Source organism: Pteropus medius, unplaced genomic scaffold (assembly GCF_902729225.1).
Source record: "Pteropus medius unplaced genomic scaffold, Ma_sr-lr_union100, whole genome shotgun sequence".
Taxonomy (NCBI): Eukaryota; Metazoa; Chordata; class Mammalia; order Chiroptera; family Pteropodidae; genus Pteropus; species Pteropus medius.
In genome coordinates, this window is record NW_024350325.1 from 12106534 (window position 1) to 12129921 (window position 23388).

Consider the following 23388-nt stretch of genomic DNA (forward strand, 5'->3'; position numbering starts at 1 on the left):
GGTTGTGATATTTTGATTTATAACAAATAAATATTTGGTTGTTCTTATGTATATTTGATCTTTACTTAAAGTTCTTGGTTCATAGCTCCCTAAACCCTTGGAATTTCCTGAATAATAACAATGGGCACACCTTTTGTCATAATAATTGGTCTCTTGTCTGAAATTGCTTCAGAGCCATAAAGGTGAAATGGGTGTCTTGTTATTCATAATAAGCCCCTTTCTACCACAACTGGGTTTATGTTAATCAAGTGATTTATGGACAGTAACTAAGGATGGGGACTAGTGGCCAGGAGAACCAACCATGTGATTAGAGGGTTAGAACTTTTAGTTCCCATCCACCTACTTCCCAGAAGGGAAGAGGGGTTGGAGACTTAGTTCAATCACCAATGGCCAATTTTTAAATAAATAATGTATATGTAATGAATCCTCCCTAAAAACCAAAACAACAGGGTTTGGAAACTTCTGGGTTGGTGAACATATGGAGATTGTGGGAGAGTGGTACCTGGAGAAGGCATGGAAACTCTGCATTCTTTTTCCATACTTTGCTGGCTATTGATTTGTATCCTTTAATAATCTTTCATAATAAATCAGAAATCTAGTAAGTAAATGGATACCCTGAGTTCTCTACTACATTCTAGCAAGTTAATTAAACCCAAGGAGGAGGTTGTGGGAACCCCAGATTTATAGCCAGGTTGTTGCTAACAACCTGGGCTTGTGATTAGAGTCTGAAGTGGAGGGCGGTCTTGTGGGACTGAGCCCTTTACCTATGGAAACTGATGTTATCTCTAGATAGATAGTGTCAGAATTGAGTTGTATTGTAGGGCATTCAAATGTTGTTCAAGAATTTCTTGGTGGTGCGGGAGCCCTCCACCCATACACACAGAGTGGAATTGGGTCCAGAATACTATTAGAGGTGTCCCCTCTTTTACTTTTCTGTAAGAGTTTGAGAAGTACAGGTGTTAATTTTTCTTTAAATGTTTAGTGGAATTCACCCACGAAGCCATGTAGTCCTGAACTTTTCTTTGTTGGGAGGTTTTCAATTATTTATTCAATCTATTTTAGGTCTGCTCAGATTTCAATTTGCTGCTGAGTCAGTTTTGGTAATTTGTCTTTTTCTAGAAAAAAATCCATTTCATCTAGGATACTTAATTTGTTAGCATACAATTGTTCATATTATTTTCTTATAATCTCTATCATTTCTATAATGCCAGCAGTAATATTTCCATTTTCACTTCAGATTTCGGTTCTTGCATCTTCTTTTCTTCCATAGTCTAGCTAAACATTTGCCAATTTTATTGATCTTTTCAAAGAACTAACTTTTGGTTTTGTATATTCTCTCTACTGCTTTTCTATCCTCTAGTTTTCTTCTGCTAGTTTTGGGTTTAGTTTGCTCTTTCATTTAAGTTCCTTAAGGTATAAAGTTAGTTACTGATTTGAGATCTTTCTTCTCCACATGCCCCTTCTCCACACACACCCATAGCCTCCCCCAACATCAACATCTCACATACCAGTGTACTTGTTATGATCAGTGAACCAACATTAGTACATCATTATTAACCCAAGTCCATAATTTGTTAAGAGTTCAGTGACTTTTCTAAACTATTTTTGTTAAGTCTATATTGTTTTTTATGTGCTGTCTTTGAAATTTCTGTTCCTTCAGCTTGTGTTCGTTCAGCTGGTGTTTTGACACAGATTTTCTTGAATACAAGAAAAGACAGAGGGAGGGCAGAAGGGAAGAGGAAAGGAGTGTGGAGGAAACAAGACTTCTCTCAGTGTTTTTCAGATTGGCTTTACGCAAGAGCACACCTTCAATGCTTAGCTAAGCCTTTTAACTCTGACTTAATCTTTATTTTCCACTTGTACTGCACCTACAGATCAGCAGAAGTGAAAGCTTAGGGTTTTCTCAGGTATTTTTTGAGATTGCACCCTGCCCTGGATATTCACATAGCTTTCTAAATTCCCTAGTATATACAGGCATTTTTTAATGATTTAATTTCTCAAAGAAAATCTTTTGGCAACTTTTCCTATTTTTGCAATTTTTTATGAGTTTGAATTTATTTCAAAATAAAATTTACTATAAAAGCGGATTTGAAGCCAAAATGTTCTAAGTTCAAAGCCAGGCTCTGCCACTTGCTTGCTGTGTGATCACGTGAAAGTTACTTTCATTGAGTTTCAGTGCTCTCATCTGTAAAGTGAAGATTGTAATACCTACTTTGCTAAATTATAAATTTTAAGAGCAATATTTGCTTTGCACACAGTGGGTGTTTAGTAAGTGGTAACCATTATTATTGTTATTCATCATACTGGGCTTGTGGTCAGTGAAAAGCTAGCCTAGTATGAGATTTGGCACATAGGCCAAAGATTGTTGATAACTTAAAAATATAATAACTCTGAATCTCACATTTCTTATCACACTAGGTAATGGAAAAGGCACTATAATTACTTTGAACATGAGCTGTTTTTAAAAACTGAAATGAAGGCAAACTAGGACAGAGAAGGTTAGAAATGCAGTTTGAATGAGTTCTTGGGAAATCTTGATTGCAACAGGAAATATCCTTTTAATACTATAGAAACTAATCTAAGTTAGGAAATCTATAACAAAAATAATGAATAATACAACAGGAAATTGCCATTAAAAATATCTAGTGTACCTTAAGATTTAGTGCATTTCTTCCATATATTTGACAGTTTACTACAGCCAGGTTGGTCATGGCTGTTATTGTTTCATATCGTGTTGCTGCAACAGTCTTAAAACCTTCACCATGCATGGCGCTTGCCTCTGATTCATCTCTTTTTCTAGATTTAATGAGACCTAAGTAAACAAAACAATACATGAGACAAATGTGTTATCACTTAGAGTGAAATTTAAAATGTACTTATGTTAAGGTAACAGGATATTATAAATAAGTTACTGGTACACATCCTCTTCATAACCTTTACCTACCCAGTCAGTTGGTTCTGTGTATCAAAGTGGGAGTTGTTATTGCTTCTAATATTAGATAGCACAATTGTCTTTCTAAAAGAAAACCATATAATCATATATTTCTACCTGAATAATTTAGATTCTGTCAATCTTAGTCTTTTCTTTTTATCTTATTTGTAAAAAACATTTTTAAAACATTTTTACTGTGAATTACATAAACGTTTCTTGCTTCACAAAACTAATAGAGAACATCGTGTAAGCATAACTCAGATAGGAATCACCTCCCAAGAAGCAACCTTGCATTTTTCCTCTAATAGTACCTTGATGCATAATTCAAAGGCCCAGTGTAATTCAGCTTTTCCTTCAGTCTGAAGACCCCACACAAGAAAAAAACAAAAACCAAATGACTCAAGGGTTAGCCAAACAGAAACAATCTAAATTTACTTTATTGTGTCCCTTGTGGATTTTACCTTCAATGAAAGCTAGCCTGTCCTGGCACCAAGAACACACAGGAGACCCATAGCTTGTCCTTTCCAATACACAGGAGTAATGTCTGAGACACTGAGGTGACTGGGTTGTAAAGCGGACACCCACCTCCTAGGGAATACAAAGCATTTCCACAGCCAAAGTGACACCACCTGTCACAGATCCCTAGAGCCCAAGCAGTGCAGGTAATAGAAAATAAAAATTGCGCTTCAATGCCACCTACTGGAAAACAAAGAAAAGATCTCTACTTATCTGTTAAATAGTGAAGTACAAAATTCTTTAAATTCCCACAAATGCTCAGGCAGAGAAATGATCCATCAAGCACAATGAACACACAATATAACAAGTGAATTCAGAAAAAAAAAATTAAAAATTTCCACAAAATATACTTAAAGACATGGAAATATGTGATTTAAATGACAGAATTCAAGATTGCAGTTCTGAAAAAACTCAATGGGATACAAAAAAACTCAGAAAGGCAATTCAATAAACTAAGAAATAAAGTCGATGAACAAAAGGAGTGCTTCACCAAAGAGACTGAAACTATACAAAAGAACCAAACAGAAATTTTGGAGCTGAAGAACTCAATAAAAAAGATGAAGAATGAATTATCAAGCTTAGGAAATAGAAAAGATCATATGGAGGAAAGAGTTAGTGACATAGAACGGAGAAATCTAGAAATGACTCAGGTAGAAGAAGAGAGACGATTGAGAGGAAAAAAATGAAAGAACTCTACAAGAACGATCTGACTCCATTAGAAACAATATAAGAAAAATGGAAAGACGGAGAAATAGGTAAATGCTGTGCTTGCTTCTTTTCACAATAAATCAAAATCACTACTAAATAGCCATCATTGGAAGTCAATGGAAGTCTAGCTGAATGGAACTCCTACAACTAGGGACACAGAAAAGAGGCAATCTCGAGACTGGTAGGAGGGGCAGAGATGCAAAACAGGCTGGTCTCATACCCGCATTTGGTGGTTTAGAACTGGGAGAAATATCTCGGCTTGGAGATCCCCACAGGAGAGTGAGGGGTCCCAACCTTACACAGGGTTCCCAAGTCCAGGGATCCAGTGCTGGGAAGAGAAGTTCTCACAATATCTGGCTGTGAAAACCAGTGGAGATCGTGGCAGAATGAGACAGAGAGCTGAGGGAGTCACAGACTTTTCTCTTAAGGGGTCCCACGCATGGAGTTACTCACTGATGGATTCACTTGCTCTGAGCTCCAGCTCCAGGGCAGCAGCTCAAAAGGTGCCAGGGACATACAGGGTGGAACTGAATCATCTGATGTCAGGGCAAGAACTAGAGGGGAAGCTTTCTCCCAAATAGAAATGCTGGTTAAGGGCTGAGCCCTCCCCACACAGCTTGCAGACCCAGGTGGGTGCCACATCTGAGTCTCCATCAAAGTAGCTAACACTGCCCAGCCCAGATGAATCCCTGACACTTTACCCCATCAACCTCTGGGCCCAACCAAGCCACTTTCAGTGGCTTTTCCAGCCTGTCTTGGCATATGCTGCAACTGAGACACATCTGGCCTCGGCGAGACCTGTACCTCTTGCTGAGCAGACTCAAGCCTTGCAGTAGCGGCAGCTGGCCTCAGTTTCTGCTTAGACTCTCGAGGCACTTCCAAGCCCAGCATGGGTGGTGGCCATCTGCCAATTGCTTGGTGTCTCATGCCAGGTGTCCATAGCAGGAAAATGGCTACAGCTGAACTTGGCCTGTGGCAGGGCCTCTCCCAGGAGACTCCAGCATGCACACCTGGTGGCTGGCTTCAGTCTGAGATGGAGTATCACCCAGGGTCATATCTGAGGACAACACACCAAAGGGTAGACAGGGCAGGTACTGGCGTCTTGCTAAAGCAAATCCTGCCCTGTAGAGTCTGCCCCAGAACATCAGCTCCTCTGCTGGTCACAGCCAGTCATCACAACCAATCATCCTGAGGTTCAGTCCCTCTCACTGATGCGCAAACAGTAACCAAGCCTCAATTACAACAGGGTGCGGGCACATATAACCCACATAAGGAACATACTTGGAGTACTTGGCTCAGGTGACCAGGGAGATTGTGCCACTGGGAACCACAGCGCACCTACTACATAAAGCCACTCTACTGGGAGACATAGCAGCATTACTAATATATAGAAACAAGTACAAGTAGGCAGCCAAAACAAAAAGACAAAGAAACATGTCTCAAATGAAAGAAAAGAATAAAACTCCAAAAAAAAGAACTAAACAAAATGGAGACAAGCAATCTACCAGATGCAGAATTCAAAACACTAGTTATAAGGATGCTCAATTAACTTAGGGGAAGAGTAGATGAATTCAGTGAGAACTTTAAAAAAGAGAATGAAAACATAAAAGTGGAGACAGAAAATATAAAAAAGAACCAGTCAGAAATAAGAATACAATCATTAAAATGAAGAATACCTTAGGAGGAATCAACATTACATTAGATAAAGCAGCAGATTGATTCAGCAATTTAGAAGATACCAGTCCCTTGTTCCCATTGTTTTTGGCACAAGGGACTGGTGCTCACAACACTGGTGTGAGAATCTAATCCCTGATGATCTGAGGTGGAGCTGAGGCAGTGATGCTAGTGCTGAGGAGTGGCTGCAAATACAGATGAAGCTTTGCTCGCTCACCCACTGCTCACCTCCTGCTATGTAGCCTGGTTTGTACTGGTCCATGGCCCGGGGGTTGAGGATCCCTGGATAAAGGACCTCTGGGACAAAATCAAGCATAACAACATTGACATCTTAGGGATACCAGAAGGAGAAGAGAGAGAGCAAAGAATTAAAAATCTATTTGAAGAAATAATGATGGAACACTTCTCAAAGCTGGCAAAGGAAATAGACATACAAGTCCAGGAGGTGCAGAGAGTCCCAAACAAGATGAACACAGAAAGGCCCATGCCAAGATACATTATAATTAAAATGTAAGAAATGTAAGAAAGATACATGCAAAAGAATAAAACTAGACTGCTATTTGACCCCATACACAAAAAAAATTAACTCAAAATGAATCAAAGATCTCAATACAAGACCTGAAACAATTATATACATAGAAGAAAACATTGGTACTAAACTTATGGACCTTGGTCTCCAAGAGGATTTTATGACTTTGACCCAAAAGCCAAAGGGAATAAAAGCAAAAATAAATGAATGGGATTATGTCAAATGAAAAAATTCCTGCACAGCAAAAGAAACCATCAACAGAACAAAAAGGCAACCAACTGAATGGGAGAAGATGTTTGTAAACAATATCTCCAATAAGTGGCTAATATCCAAATTATATAAAGAATTTATTCACTCAAAAACAGAAAAAACAACAACCCAATCAAAAAATGGGCAGAGGACCTAAACAGACACTTTTCCCAAGAATACATACAAATTGCCAACAGATATATAACTTCTGTTATATATAACAGATATATAACAACAGATATATATATGCTTAACTGCACTGGCTATAAGGGAAATGCAAGTCAAAACCACAATGACATACCATCTCACAACTGTTAGAATGACTATTATCAACAAGACGAGAAATAACAAGTGGTAGAGGATGTAGAGAAAAAGAAACCCTCAGACACTTATGGTGAGAATGTAAATTGGTACAGCCATAAGTGAAAACAAGTACTCTCTTTTGGGTATCTAACTGAAAATTTTGAAAACATTTGTTCATAAAAACATATGTACTCCAATGTTCATTGCAGCATTATTCACAGTGGCCAAAACATGGACACAACCTCAATGTCCTTCGATAGATGATTAAGTAAAGAAAATGTGGCACATATATACAATGGAATACTCCTCAGCCATATAGAAAGATGAAATACTGCCATTTGCAACAACATGGATGGATCTTGAGAGTATCATGCTAGTGAAATAAGTCAGATGGAAAAAGATAAGAATCATATGATGCCATTTATATGTGGGATATAAAACAGAAAGCGACAAATGAGCAAACAAAACAACAAACAAAAGACATACCTCATTGACTATGACAACAGTATTGTGGTTACCAGAAGGGAAAGAAGGATGGATGGAGGTTGAAAAGGTAAAGGGGATCAAATATACGAGGATGGAATGAGACTAAACTTTGGATGATGAGTACACAATGCAATATACAGATGACATATTATAGTATTGTGCACTTGAAACTTATATAATCTTATTAAGCAATGTCATTCCAATAACTTTAATAATAAAAAAAGAAAAGTAAAAATCATCTAAAACATATAAAAATGCCTATCTAGGTATACATCCAAGTCTGGCAGGAAAGTATTTTGAAATTTGATGAAATATTTTTCACATTTCTAGCCATTATTGCTGCATTACTTGCAGCAACACATTTTACAATCTCAGTAATTTTTTATGGCATTGCTTCAATGAGAGCTAATAGTGCATTCTAGAACAAAGAAAACAATGTTCAGTTTTTAATTTCTAAAATGGGCCTTGTGTGCTCATTTCAGATCAATATATGTGAAACTTAACCACAGAATAAAGAAGGATGTATGATATGATATGGAGATTCCTTGTTTTAAGAGAGAAAATGGAGCAAAAAGAAAAGTTAAGACATAAATCTGTGGCCTGCTCGCAGACCACCCACCCTCTCAGTCTAAGCTCAAGCATTTGGCTTCGAGTGGAAAGGAAGGAGATGGAGGTGGGGAGGTAGAAATTCCCTGATCTCTGAAGGTGAGGACATTTAAATTCACCTAAAATCTTTCAAAAGGTGAACCTCCAAAGTACAATAAACTTAATAAATCAGAAATGGCAGCATGACTTAATAAGGCTTATGACATGGAAGAGACTCAGCAGTTAATTTATGTCACAGATAGTGATACAGAACTACTAGAATAGTGAGCTCAGAAATTCCTATGACTGCTATAGTTAATAATACTTTATTGTATATTTGAAAGTTGCTAAGAAGTATATCCTAGAAGTTTTTGTCACAAGAAAAAAATATAACTATGTGATGTGATGGATGTTAACTAAACTAATTGTGGTAATATTTCACAATATATACATCTATCAAATAACTATGTTGTACACTTTAAATTTGTAGTGTTATATATCATATTTCCGTAAAACTGGGAGGGGGTGGAGTTCTATGGTTGGAGCATTCTGTATATAATCTCATATTAAAAACATCTGTTGAATCATTAACTTGTTATGTTATTTTTCTGTTCTAGAATTTTATTTAAATTTTATATTTAAAAACAAAAATTCCAGTTCTCTGGTAAAATTCTTCAACTTTTTTTCCTTGAATATAGTAATCATAGTTATTTTTAAATTCTTATTTGAAAACTCCAAATATCTCAATCTATGAGTCTGTTTCTATTTTTTTCTCTGGTTTTTTTCAGATGTTTCATTGTTTTTAAGATGCCTTGTGATTTTTTTATTTTAATGCTGCCATTATGGATGAAAATTTAAAGAGACTGGATAATGCATCCATTCTAACAAGTATCAGATTTTCTTTGATTAGGCAGAAAGTATCACTTTGGCTTATGAAAGATTATTTTTAAGCTTTGTTAGGGATAATCTATTTCACTTTTGTCCTTTCTCCTAGAACATCATTCTTATTCCTAAGGCATGGGTTCTCTGAGTCTAGGGTGTTTATCAAGGCCCCTTCATTTTGGCAGAGCTTGAACTTCAATAACTCTCCTGTGCAACTGTCAAAATCTATGCTCAGTTCCTTAGTATTTCTGCTGATGTTTTCTGTTGTGTTTCTTAGAGTACTGTCCTGCACATACACAGCTTCAAAATCAGCCAACGCCCTTAAAGGAGTTCGTATGCAGAAATTTGGGATTCATTTCTCTCTTCTTTGAGATTTTGACCCTCAAGTCCCAGTTATACTGACAGTCCTGAAGTCTGACTTTTATCTAAATTCAGTAATACTATCACTTTCTATTTGTACTTTATTCTCCAAAACCACAAATGCCCCCTGGCAAAAGCAAAGGTAAATGCAAAGCTAACTCATGAACTTCCCTTATTTCAAGAATTATAGCCACTCAGGTCATGTCTGTAATGGTTACTCTCCAATAGCTTCAAAAGATATGTTATATATTTGGGGCAGTTTTAATATGTGATTTTGGTGAAAGGGCTTGTCCAATACAAGCTCTTCAATCTTGGACAGAACCAGAAGTCATTGGGTTATTTTAAAATATATCCGATAATTCTAATACTTAGAACTCCTGTGGGTATATTCTTGTTAGTTTTCCTTTATTTCATCTTTCTCTTTGTGTACCTGGTAATTGTGAATTGTTTACTACATGCTGTATTTTTGAAATTGTTTATAGAGATAATGTGAGGTCTAGAATGATATGATCTTTTTAAAAAATGATTTTTCATTTGTTTCTGCTAGGTAACTAAGGTCAAAGCACCTAAAACAGTGCCTGACACATGGCAAATAGTTAACTCATTATTGCATGTCTATCTGCCCCACCCAGATTAAAAATATCCCAGCTTTTATGTTCTCAACATCAGTACAAACTTTAGTTTATAGTCAATACTTTAAAAATAGTTACTGGGTAAATGGCTTAAGGAACTAAAAATGAGACATGTGTGAATCATATACACACACAGACAGACACACAATGAATACTTCTATAGAGAGATAATCTTATACAGTTTTTAAAAGAATATAAACTTAGCTTTTACCTTCATATAGGGTTGGCTTACTTTGTCTTGGAACACTTTCTACATTTTCATTTTCTGTTATACAAATTTCTAGAGAAAAAAAAGAAAAGAAAAAAAGGACCTTTGGATACTTGTGAAAATTCATGTTGAGGTTGTTATGATTTCATTGTAATTGTTCATCTTTTAATGAATTGGAATAATCCATGGCAATTTGCCATAAAGTCACCCATTGGCATTGGCATTCTGCTTCTGGAGTTCATCTAGATTACCTTCATTCACACTACTCCTTTATACTAGTTTTTCTCATTCTTTGAACTCCTTTATCTGATTTCCGCCATCACCACCTGGGCGGAATACCCAGTTTGGCCTTGGCAGACCTGCAAGGTCAGGACTTCTGTTACTGTATTCTGGCTCACATATTATATGTATAGGCCGAGAGTGATCTCATCATCCCACTCTGCAAACCCAAGGGGGAGAGCAGCATTTGCTTACATGCTTTCTCTTCCCTTTGCTCTACTTAACCCCATTATTACCAGGCTCAGAATGGATTTACCTATCAGTGACTGTCTTTGAGGTTTTCTTGGTAAAATTGGTAATGGTAAGAGAACAGTATCAGTAAAATTACTAATACTTAGTAGCCCTGTAGTATTTTGTTGTAAATGGTCAGACTGCCATCTTTCTGCTCGAACAGGCATAATTCTTGGGAAAGGGCTTGGCATTCTTGCACTTAAATCTATAAGACTGTGCTTAAAAGTATAGGTCCTAGCCTTTGGTAAAAGTAGATGCTCAGAGCAAACTTTCTTGAGTTTGGGAGTAATAACTAAAGAAGCAGCACTTGAAGGTTTGGAGAACTGTGAGGAGAGAATCAGAATGTCTTTTAGCATGTTATCAACATAAATCTTTTTCATTTTCGATGGCTCTTTTGATTTTCTTGAAGTTTTCATTTGGCTTGTTTCTTTCCCAAAAACTCGACTAGAAGCTGAATGACAACTTGGAAAAAATATGGAACCAGTAGCAGTCTCTGGAATGTTCCAACAGACTTTCTTAGAAGATTTTGGGAGTGTTGAAATAGTAGTCATTCTTTCTTGTACATGATGATCAAGAGAGAGATTTTGGATATTGACAGGGGTTTGTGATTGATTTTTTGAAATGTCAGGAAAATTAGTTTTCTCTCTTTTAATTAAAGTGGTTTCATCTTGAGTAAACTTTACATGTGATGGATCAGTTACACCGGTCTTGACTAAACCAGAAAAAGAAAAAAAGAAGAAAAGCACAATTAGATTATACTCATCGAGGTGTCAGGGACAAAACTATAACGTCTTAGCATTCACAGCTTTTCTTTATTCACTCACCCCTCTCTCACCTTCTAAAAATGTTTCTGTATATATGCACTCAGATATCAGGACTTTTGTTTAGTTGACTGGGATAAAGTTTAAATGAACAATTGGAGAAGAGGCTAACCTATATTAGATTTAGAAAGGGTAGGGGGCTTACTCTTGAAAAAAAACAGAATTGACAAAGTGAAAAGTGGATTATAAAAGGAGATTTTTGAACAGTTGCCACTAAAACTCTGGCAATATAGATGGGTAAAAATAATTATGATTAATGTTTTCTATTTATCATCTCTTCCTTATTTGAAATCTCTTTAAGGAAAGATGACATTTCTTTTCTTTTCAATGTCAGATGTCAGACAAATGTGTCTTTCGAATATAACATTCTTATACTAGCTACAAGGTATCACAGTTCATTTAGGTTACAACAATAAGTATTCTTTTCTCTCTTAGGTCCAGAAAATGCACTGTGCCTGCATTCTTAGGGACCTCACTACATCAAATGTACTTTCTCTTTCCTATGTGACAAAATATTAAATGGCATTTATTTTCTATTGTCTCAATTGAGTACAATAAATGATGAGGACCTCTATATTCTAATGAGGAGATAACAGATTCATTAAGGCAAGATTTGCAAAGATGTGGCCAAAACAAGTACATTCTCACTCACCTGTTTTCTCTACATAAAATATAGCTAGATCTTGGTTTAGAGAGAGGATTTCTTCTGAATAGCACTATTGAAGTGCTATGTGTTTCCTTGATCTTTTCTTCCCTATAGTGGGTGGAAGAGAATAATTTTCTCCCTACACCTTAATCCAAGGGGATTCTCAGAAAACCATGTATAGAGAACAGAAGTGTATGTCACAAGGAGAAAATAACTTCTCACCACTCCCCTACTGATACCTACAGAGTAGGAAAAATGTATTGGTTCACCCAGTGCTGTGTTCCAACTGGACTAAGGCAAGAGAATCCTTTAAACTTCTTGACCTGTATTTCTAGGCATTTTAGGAGGGTACAGAGATTGATACCTGATTCTCATCTTAACTCTTATCTCCACTTATTCTTTGCCACTCCTAGCCTCACCTATGGAGGAGCCAGAAACTACAATGTGACTTGGGGGAAAGAAGTAAAAGAACAAGGTGACTCTGTTTCCCGTGTCTTGTCTAAAAATTAGCATACCTAGTCTGAGCTAGGAGAACAAGGCTTGATTGCATACTAGATGAAAGTATTGATTTACATTGGACTAGTTGCTTATTATCTGAAAATGAGAAAAGGTAATAGATGAAAGTGACTAGAAAAGTTTTGGAAGAGGGATGTGTGCTATGTGACTTTGAAAGGCAGTAGTAGTAGTGGAATGTTTGCTTCCTGCTTATATAAAACTAATCAAAGTGAGCTCATTCAATAAAATGATTACACCACTATCTTCAACTTTATTTTTTCTATCTCCCATGTTAAAACAAAACATGATACTCAGCAAAAACTCTGATAGACTCCAAAACTCCTTCCAACCACCACCATCCCACCACATTTATCCTTCTCTTCAATGGCAAACTGAAGTAGTTTACACTTGTTAGTCTGACTTCTTGTCCTCTCATGTTTGTTGTTTCACTTTATTTATTCTGTAACATTTTATTAAATTAGCAGACTTTACTTTTACAACAGTTTTAGATATATAAAAAAAGCTGAGCAAGATAGTACAGTTACAATATATTCCACTTTATTGTACACAGATTCATCAATTATTAACACCTGGCATTAGCGTGGCACATTTAATGAAACAATGTTGATACATGCTTAAAGTTCATAGCTTACTAAAGGTTCAGTCTTTGTGTTGTACAGTTCTATAGATTTTGACAAATGCATAATGTATCCACCATTACAATATAATACAAAACAATTTCACTACCTTCAAAATCCCATGTTTTATCTATTCATCTCTTCCCCTCTCCCTAAACCTCTGATAACCATTGATATATTTTTTTTTACCACCTCTATAGTTTTGCCTTTCTAGAATTCCATATAGTTGGAATCCTACAGTATTATAGCCTTTTCATCTGGCTTCTTTCGCTTAGCAATACACAAAGTTCCTCCATATCTTTATATGGCATGATAGCTCATTTCTTCTTATCACTAAATAAAATTACACTGTGTGGATGTACCACAGTTTATCCACTCACCTATTGAATTGCTTCCAATTTGGAGCAATTATGAATATAACTGTGAATATAATTGTGAATATAATCATATAATTATGAATATAATTTATATCAATATAGTTGATATAAATATGCATGTGCAAGTTTTGCGTAGACTTAAGTTTTCATCTCAATTGGGTAAATACCTATTTCAATTGCTGGATTATAGGGTAACAATTGTATGTTTAGCTTTGTACAAAACTACCAAACCATCTTCAAATGTGGTTGTACCACTTTGCATTCTTACCAGCAATGAATGAGTTTCTCTTGCTCTTCTCCAGTATTTGGTGTTGTCAATGTTTTGTATTTTAGCTCTTCTAATAGGTTTACAAAGGTATCTTGTTTTAGTTTGCAATTCCCTAATGACATATGTTGTTGAACATTCTTTCATATTCTTATTTGGCCTCTGGATATTTTCTTTGGTGAGGTGTTTGTTTGGCCCACTTTTTAATTAGATTGTTTTTTTATTGTTGAGTTGAAGAGTTCTTTGTTTTAGATGCAGTTCCTTTACCAGATATTTATTTTGCAAATATTTTTCCCAGTACATGGCTTGTCTTTTTATTCATTTAACAATGTCTTTCACAGATAAGTTTTTAATTTTAATGAAGTCCAATTTATCAAATTTTCTTTCATAAATTGTTCTTTTGGTGTCATATTTAAAAAGTCATTGCCAAACACAAAGTCACTTATATTTTCTCCTATGTTATGCTAGAAGTTTTATAATTCTGCATTCGTATATTTAGGCCTATGATTCTTTTGTGTTAATTTTGTGAAAAGTATAAGTCTAATCTAGGTTTTGTTTTGGGTTTTGTTTTGTTTTTGTTTTTTGTTTTTTGTTTTTTTTGCATATGGATACCCAGTTAGCTTGTTTCAGTTTCATTCACTGAAGAGACTATAGTTTATCCATTCAGTTGTCTTTGCTTTTGTTGTAAAAGAGTAGTTGACTATATCTGTGTGTGTGTCTATTTCTGGGCTCTGTACTCTCATCCATGGATCTATTTGTCTGGTTTTTTGTTTTTTGTTTTCAATATAACACTGTCTTGATTATTGTAGCTATATTACTATAAAGTCTCGAAATTGAGTAGTGCCAATCCTCCTACTTGCTTCATTTTCTTTAGTGTGGTATTGGCTATTTTAGGTCTTTTGTCTTTACATATAAACTTTATTATTATTTTTAAGTATATCGGAGAAATGTTGGTTAATACAATTATATAATTTTCAGGTGTACATTATTATTTGACATCTGTATATTCTATTGTGTGTTTACCATTCGAATTCCAGTTTCCCTCAGCTACCATATATTTGACCACCTTACCCACATCACCCTGCCCCGATACTTGACCCCCTCTAAACCGTCTAAAAAAATAAATGAAACGAAGAGCTGGTTCTTGAGAAGGTTAATAAAATTGACAAACCCCTAGCTAGACTTATTCAAGAAAAAAGAGAAAGGACACAAATAAACGAAATCAGGGATGAAAGAGAGGAAATTATGACTGATATTGCAGAAATACAAAGGATCATACAAGAAAGTATATAACACCAAATTTAATAACCTAGAAGAAATGGACCAGTACTTAGAAAAATACAACCTTCCTAGACAATCAAGAAGATCTGGAAAATCTAAATAGACTGATCAGCAGTATGGAAATGGAAACAATCATCAAAAATCCACCAAAAAGTAAAAGTCCAGGACCAGATGACTTCACCAGTGAATTCTACCAAACATTCAAAGAAGATTTAATATCTATTCTCCTCAAACTCTTCCAAAAAAATCGAAGAGGGGACAATACTTTCCAACACATTTTATGAAGCCAATATTACTCTGATACCAAAACCTGATAAAGATGACACAAGAAAAGAAAAGTACAGACCAATATCTCTTATGGACACAAATGTGGAAATCCTAAATAAGATACTAGTGAACCAAATGCAGCAACATATTAAAAAGATTATACACCATGATCAAATGGGCTTCATCAAAGAGGCACAGGAATGGTTTGACATACGCAAATCGATTAATGTGATACACCACATAAACAAATTAAAAAGAATCGTATGATCATATCAATAGATGCAGAAAAAGCCTTCGACAAGATACAGCATCCATTTATGATCAAAACACTTAACAAAGTCGGTATAGAGGGAAAATACCTTAACATAATATAGGCCATCTATGACAAACCCTCGGCCAACATTATACTTAATGGTGAAAAACTATCACCACTATCGCCACTCCTATTCAATATAACATTGGAGGTCGTAACAAATGCAATCAGGCAACAAAAAGATATAAAAGGCATCCAAATAGGAAACAAAGAAGTCAAACTGTCACTATTTGCAGATAACATGATTTTCTATATAGAAAATCCTAAAGACTCCACAAGAACAGTACTGGAAACAATAATCAAATACAGTAAAGTCTCTGGATACAAAATCAATGTTCAAAAATCAATAGCGTTCCTATACGCTAATAATGAAGCATCAGAAAAAGAAGTGGAAAAAATAATTCCTTTTGCAATTGCAACAAAAAGAATAAATACCTAGGAATAAATTTAACAAAACATGTGAAGGACCTATTTCATGAACACTACCAGACCCTATTAAAAGAAATAGAAGAAGATACAAAGAAATGGAAAGATATTCTGTGTTCTTGGATTGGAAGAAGTAACATAGGTAAAATGACCATATTACCTAAAGCATCATACAGATTTAATGCAATCCCCATCAAAATGCCATCAGCATTTTTTAAAGAAAAGAGAACAAAAAATCAGATTTGTATGGAAGCACAAAAGACCCCAAATTTCCAAAGCCATCCTGAGAAAAAAGAATGAGGCTAGAGGCATCACTCTGCCTGACTTCAAATTATACTACAAAGCTACAGTAATCAAAATGGCATGGTATTGGCAGCAGTACAGATACACGGACCAGTGGAACAGAATTGAGAGTACAGAAGTAAACCCATATTTATGTGGGCAAATAATTTTCAACAAAAAAGCCAAAAACATAAGTGGACAAAGGAAAGCCTCTTCAATAAATGATGCTGGGAAAACTGGAAAGCCACCTGCAAAAGAATGAAACTAGACTGTTGTCTATCACCATACACCAAAATTAACTCAAAATGGATTAAGGTACCTGAATATAAGACTAGATTTAATAAAATGCATAGAAGAAAACATAGGAACTAAGCTCGAGAACCTTGGACTTAAAGAGGATTTTATGATTTTGACTTCAAAGACAAGGGAAGTACAAGCTAAAATAAATTAATGGGACTACATCAAACTAAAAAGCTTCTGCTCAGCAAAAGAAATCGTCAACAAGGTAAAGAGACAACCATCCGAATGGGAAAATATATTTGTAAGCAATGCCTCCGATAAGGGCCTAATATCCAAAATATACAAAGAACTCATATGACTCAATAACAACAAACAAAACAAACGACCCAATCAAAAAATGAGCAGAGGACTTGAACAGACTCTTCTCCCTAGAGGACATACAAATGGCCAACACATATATGAAAAGATGTTCAACATCGTTAGCTATTAAGGAAATGCAAATCAAAACCACAATGAGATATCATCTCATACCTGTTAGAATAGCTATAATCAACAGGACAAGTCATAACAAATGTTGGAGAGAATGCAGAGAAAAAGGAACCCTCATACACTTCTGGTAGGACTGCAAATTGGTACAGTCACTATAGAAAACAGTATGGAGGTTCCTCTAAAAACTAAGAATTGATCTACCATATGATCAAGCAATCTCTCTACTGGGTACCCTAAAGACTTGAAAACCCATATTCAAAAAGACATTTGCACACCAATGTTCATAGCAACATTATTCACAGTGGCCAGGACATGGAAGCAACTGAAGTGTCCTACAATAGATGACTGGCTAAATGAGCTGTGGAATGGAATATTACTCAGTCATAAGAAGAGATGAAATACTGCCATTTGCGACAACATGGACAGACCTCAAGATAATCATGCTAAGTGAAATAAGCCAGATTGAAAAAGTTGAAAATCACATGATATCAATTATATGTGGGATCTACACCTAAAAGCAACAAATGAGCAAGACAAACAAACAGACTCATGGATATAGACTACAGCGTAGAGGTTACCAGAGGACTATATACTAGTTTTTACTATTGGGGTAGGGAAGGAGGTGGGAGGTAGACAGGTAAAGAGATTCAAATATAGGGTTTAGGGGGAGGGTGATGTGGTAAAGAGGATCAAATATATGGTAGCTGAGGGAAACTAGACTTTGAATGGTAAACACACAACAGAATATACAGATGTCAAATGATAATGTACACCTGAAAATTATATAATTGTATTACCCAGTGTTATCCCAATAAACTTAATTTAAGAAAATTATTATAAAAGGAAATCAGTGAGCTAATTAAGTCCTGCTATTTCAAAAGAGAAAGATGAGATCCACTGACTAAATGACTTGCTAAAGCCCTACATCACCTTTGCGTTGGAGCTAAGACCAGTATTCATATTCTTAGAGTCCCATTCTAGGGCATTTTGCACTGTTCCAGGTTACTGCAAGTTAGTAAATTGTGAGCCAAGTGAGAAGTATTACAAGTATTATAACATCTTACAAATATAGAGTGGTTTTATAAAGTGCTTTCAGAGAGGCTTTTGCATTTTATTCTTCTTCCTTCATAGTTATGTGATCAAAAAAATACCCCCCGATTTCCCCTTTTGATTTTCACTGCCATTGCCTTAGTCCACATCAACTTAATTTTTCCCTTGACTTTCTGACATAGCCTTATCATGTTTTCACAAAATTATCTAAACCTTATTAATGATAATTCAGATTTCTTAGTTTGGTATATAAAAATCTATGTGACTTCGATCCATTTCACCTAACCTTGCTCTGTGATGACTCATTACCTTCCAACAAGAACCCTTAGATACTCTAATTATTAGTGACAATCACAAAGACTCATTTATAACTTCATTTCTTATGTTGATCATGCTGTGTGGAATACCTTCTCTTACTAAGCAATTTAAATCATTTTCTTCTTTTGAAGTCTACCTTAAACTTTATGCAATCCATCTTTCTTGATTAATACAACCTACACTTACTGTTCTTGTTAATTAATTCGATAAACATTTAATACCTCCATATGCCAGCTCTACACATAGTGCTGAGAGTACAGTCACACAGCACTAACCTTACTACAATCAAAGATCTCACTATTTAGTATAGAAACTACGTAGGCAAACAGTTATACTAGAAAATGATAAATGCTCAATAGGGGTAAATATGAGATGGGAATGTTAAAAAAGACACTCTGGGTGAAGAGGTATTTAGAGATAGCTTCCCAAGATGATATCTGTCTTCTTGGTTCCATACTTTCTTATTTTTGTACACATTTCACCATGATTTCTTTTTTCTAGTAAATTTCTACTGTTCTAATAGACTCTCCTTTGCCATTAAAAACTACACAGGTCTCTATAATCAGACATTTCGCTCCACTTTTACTAATTCCTCAAGTCTTATTTCAAGCCCTTTTCTTGCCCTAGTGCTTTCTCACATTTACGAACAACTGTCTGCACCATTAATTGGACATAAATTCTATACTGTTTTGTATTACTATTTAAGGTTCTTATTTTATGTATCTCATCTTTAAAGCTTAATTAAATGTCTGGAAAGATCCCGAAAGTCAGAGACCAGATCATTTATGTCATTAATTCCTTAAGGCATTTAGCATTGTATGCAAATTATAGATATTTAGTTTAGAGTTTTATTTCAGTGTTTGAATATTTATTTTTGTAACTGTACTTCCATCATTTTAAGAATTCATTCATTCAACAAATATTTTGAACACCTACTCTGTGCAAAGCACCCTACCAAAAGCCTTTGGGGACACAGAATTCATAATAGTCAAGATCATAAAATATCCAAAGTAACAAAAACAGAAGAGGCCCCCCATGCATTTAAAAAAACAACCCAAAGCAATTAACCAGCCCAAAACATCAATAAGTGAGAAACTCTGTACTAGAGCAGAAACTTCAAGTGAAAGATGGATGGATATACTACAAAAAAAAAAAAAATCCCCAAAACCTGGCTGTGTGCAGTAAACCTACATAACTGTGGGTATTATTGTTAAAGAACTGTGTGTAAATATAGAAATTCAGAACATTATAGAAATGTAGCAATGACAATGTAGAAATGATATAACAAAAGTCGGCAGGGAAAGTGAGAGAGGAAATTACAGGTAATACAGGTGTGGTGATTTAAATACCTTTAACAGCCGTGGATCAGAAGGCAATAATTTAACATTGTAAATCAAGTTATAGACTAGGCATATTTTAACAGTATAAACGTTGACACTAAAGCAATTAATGCAATCAACTAAAATCAGGTGGTAGAGAAGTCTAAAATTGGGAAAGAAGAAGAAATATGCTAATTTTATCATTGCTTATAAATAAGGAGTCAATAGATACCATATACAGAAATAGAGGATTAAGGGTATTATATAAAGTTATAAAGTGGCTCATCTTTACTTCACAGCAGTTATCACAGGGCAGTTTTATATTTACTTATATAATTATTTGACCCCAACAGAGGATAACTAATGAAGAAGACTGGCATGATCTATTCCGCTCACTATTATATCCCCAGTTCCTAGCACTGTGCTCATAAATAGTAAATTCTTGTTTTGCAGCAGTTCTATAAAGTGTCCGTGAACACCAAGTTATCCAACACTGAGTTGTGGCTTCCAGGGATAATAAAGGGTTAGGCTCCTGCAAGCCTCTGGTCTCAAAATTATCTTACTTAACATATATTGTTGATTCATTAACATTGAACTCACGGCCAACCACACTGTAACTCATGTCTGAAGTAAGCACATATTTTTCTCTGTAAGGTGCATCACAGCCTTCTTGTGCTTTGGAAGACTAGACAGGCCTTGAGCACTATGCTTGTGGGATATGCTACTCAGTGAAATCACCAACACAAAGTACACTTATTCAAAAAAACATGGCATTAAATAGATCAGAAAAAAGGACAGTTGTTTACAGTATGAGACCTGAAACAAGAAGGTAGAATGTACCTGTTCAACCTCAAATGTGTGAGCAAATCCAGAATGACTGAGAGTTATTATATATTCTTCTCTCCTGCACACAGTTCAGCCTACTATAAAAGGAGTGAGAAAGAGCTCTATATACAGCTCTGAGTGTTCTTCACGATATATTGTTGAGTTAAAAAGACAAAATACAAAACAATGTACAGATTTGAGGGTTACAAATAAATGTTAGCAGTTAGTTAAATTTGCACTTACAGAATCCACAAATAATGAGAATAAACTGTACTTGTAGAATTGAATTGGATGCTAACATCTTACGACAAACATTTGTCAGTTACTGGTTATTAGTGTCTTTATTGTGATTTTGAGCTGTGCAGGTTGAGGACTTTCTATGAAAAATAAAGTTAATAACATATCCGATTAATATACATACCTGTACGAACTTTCTTCTTATGTAAAGGAAGCTTAGGGAGTTTTGGAGGTAAAGGTCTTCGAAGAAGCTGTGGGTGGTTTTGCATTTCAATTAATAATAAGCACTGTTTTTCACAGCTATTAGTCAAGAACTGAAAAGCTTTTGAATATCTTTAAGTTGTTGCTGAAAGATAATTCATTCGAATCTAGGTTATAACTAATGAAAATCATTCTGTGCTAATACTATACTGAGTCCACGTAGAATTCCTATACATATAAAAAAAAAAAAAAAAGGTAAGGAAATCATTCTTTAAAACTTCTAGAAAGAACCTAGGTAAAATTTAGGTTTATAAATCAGAATTTTAAAACACATATGCTATTATTAATCAAGATCGCTCTAAAATTTCCCATGTTAGCATAAAATTCAATCTGCCAGTGCTCCCTCAGCTAGTAAATACTGATTTTCCAGGACAGTAGAAATGATACTTAATTTTTTCTCTACCTCCAAAATGTAATCACTTAATCTGGAAAAAGTTTTTGCTCAAAAGAATGAGAAAGTACCCCCATGACCCACAATATCTAACATCTAAGTTGTTATTTTTCTGTAATAATGGCTTATTTTAAATTTCAACCACTATAATTGGGCCATAACTATTTAATTCAAAAACAAGATAGTCTTCAGTATAATGAGATTTTCCAGGATCTCTGTCTCAATTAGCACTTTATAGAAATGATTCCAGAAGACAGAAACAGAAATGTGTCTGGTACATCAAAGTGCCTGGTACCTCACTATTCTGTTGATAGTTTAGAAGAAAAAGCTTTGGAGCTGCACAAATGGGCCGTTTTACCCCCAAAATATGACTGCACATAAGCGCTCAAGGTATGCTTCCTGGTAGTACATCTCACTTGATGACAGCGATTTTCCTTCCTTATCTGAAGAGGTGCTTGGAAACGTTGGACTCCTCAGAACAGCCGGATTTTCCTTTTATCTCATTTTCCTCGAAATTTAGGCAACGAGGTCGGGGGTCTGCCAGCCGGAGGCAGCCCAGAATAAAAGCACCCAAGCCACCCTTACTCCCTAGCAGGGTGCAGCCTGAGGCGAAGGAAATAGGTCCTACCAACCGGAAGCTTGTACTCACTCTGCCTGCAGGATGCGCAGGCGCCGGAGGCGAGGGGAGGGAGAGGCGGGGCGCACGCGGGCGGAAGTCTGCGAAGTCGGCCCCGCCCCACCGCACCGCGCGCGGAGCCCAGTGCCCTTACTCAGACCTGGCGCGGGACTGCCGGGGCGGCTGTGGGCTGGAGGGGCTGAAGGCGAAGCCTGCTCCCCGTGCGGCTGCTGTACGGAACCGCGTGGTGACAATCGTTATTGCTCTTTTATTCTTAATGACAATGATCACTATTATTTATTTACTTTTCTTGGTTACACCGTTCTTAACTCGGATGTCCAGGGTCGGGCTTGCATTCTTTAATGCTCCACTTGGGCGCAGCCGGTCCCGTTGCTGATTTTGCAGTGCCCCGGAAAAGCGAACGTTGTTTTCTTTCTCTTTCTTGAATGCGAACTGTTTTGTCTTTCTGATCCTTTAAAGTTCCTGGATGAAGAAGAATTGCTCAGGAATAGGGGAATTCAGAGTCCAAGCGAGGTTTTAAAAGAAACCCATTTCTCACTGTCACAGTCATGTGTTCTGATTGTCGTAATGTGACTTGTCTCCTTTGTCAAGGTGTTGATGAACCTGTACGTACAGTGAGCAATACATCGTGCGTGTTTGCATGTATGTGCGTGTTTCTCTGGAAATTTGAGGGAGAAGGAGCGCGAGAGAGGATTTATTAGGTAGATGTGTAAAACCCAACTCAGTAAATTAGATGGAGCTTCCTACCAGTCTTGTTTGTTTGTTCGTTTGTTTTAAACACATGTGTAGAGACTTAAGTAAAGGTTTTGGAAGATGAGAGACTTCTGTATAGCTTTTATGATCTTTCAAGATTTACTTTCTAACCAAGTCTTCCTTTTTCTTCTTAGGAGCAAGCAGGCATTTTAAAGCAGTGGGTGAAAAACCATTTCATCAGACTGGGAAATATTACGCACCTTGTTTTTCTTTAGAGTATTAACATATGGGTTCTTTTACTTGTAAGATTACTATACTCCAATTAGACTGCCTCCACAGACCATGAATTTTTTACACTTTTGCCTGTGTCTACTTCAGAGATTGATTAGCTTCTCAGAAAGAGGAAAGTTGACAATAGGCAAATCTGACTGCTAGGTTTTTGTCTTAAGTAATATTTATTGTGCATATTTTGTAAGTGTGAAAAATGTTCATATTTTTAAGCATAAAAAATGTTTATGTTCCAATACATAAATTGAGAGAAAG

At 35.9% G+C, this 23388-nt stretch overlaps 1 protein-coding gene across 3 annotated transcripts in view; it reads right to left on the bottom strand.

The window, feature by feature from the left end:
* The window catches only part of LRRC63 (leucine rich repeat containing 63), a 63907-nt gene extending 41773 nt beyond the window's left edge, over positions 1-22134 (bottom strand). For all 3 annotated transcript variants that reach the window (XM_039839466.1, XM_039839464.1, XM_039839465.1), the window contains exons 1-5: positions 21811-22134; positions 21048-21114; positions 10600-11286; positions 10068-10136; positions 2652-2812 (exon numbers count right to left, since the gene is read on the bottom strand). In XM_039839466.1, the coding sequence (XP_039695400.1) occupies positions 2652-2812; positions 10068-10136; positions 10600-11286; positions 21048-21114; positions 21811-21894 (1068 nt within the window). In that variant the 5' untranslated portion in view covers positions 21895-22134. The remainder of the gene's footprint in view (positions 1-2651; positions 2813-10067; positions 10137-10599; positions 11287-21047; positions 21115-21810) is intronic.
* Positions 22135-23388: the final 1254 nt, after the last annotated feature.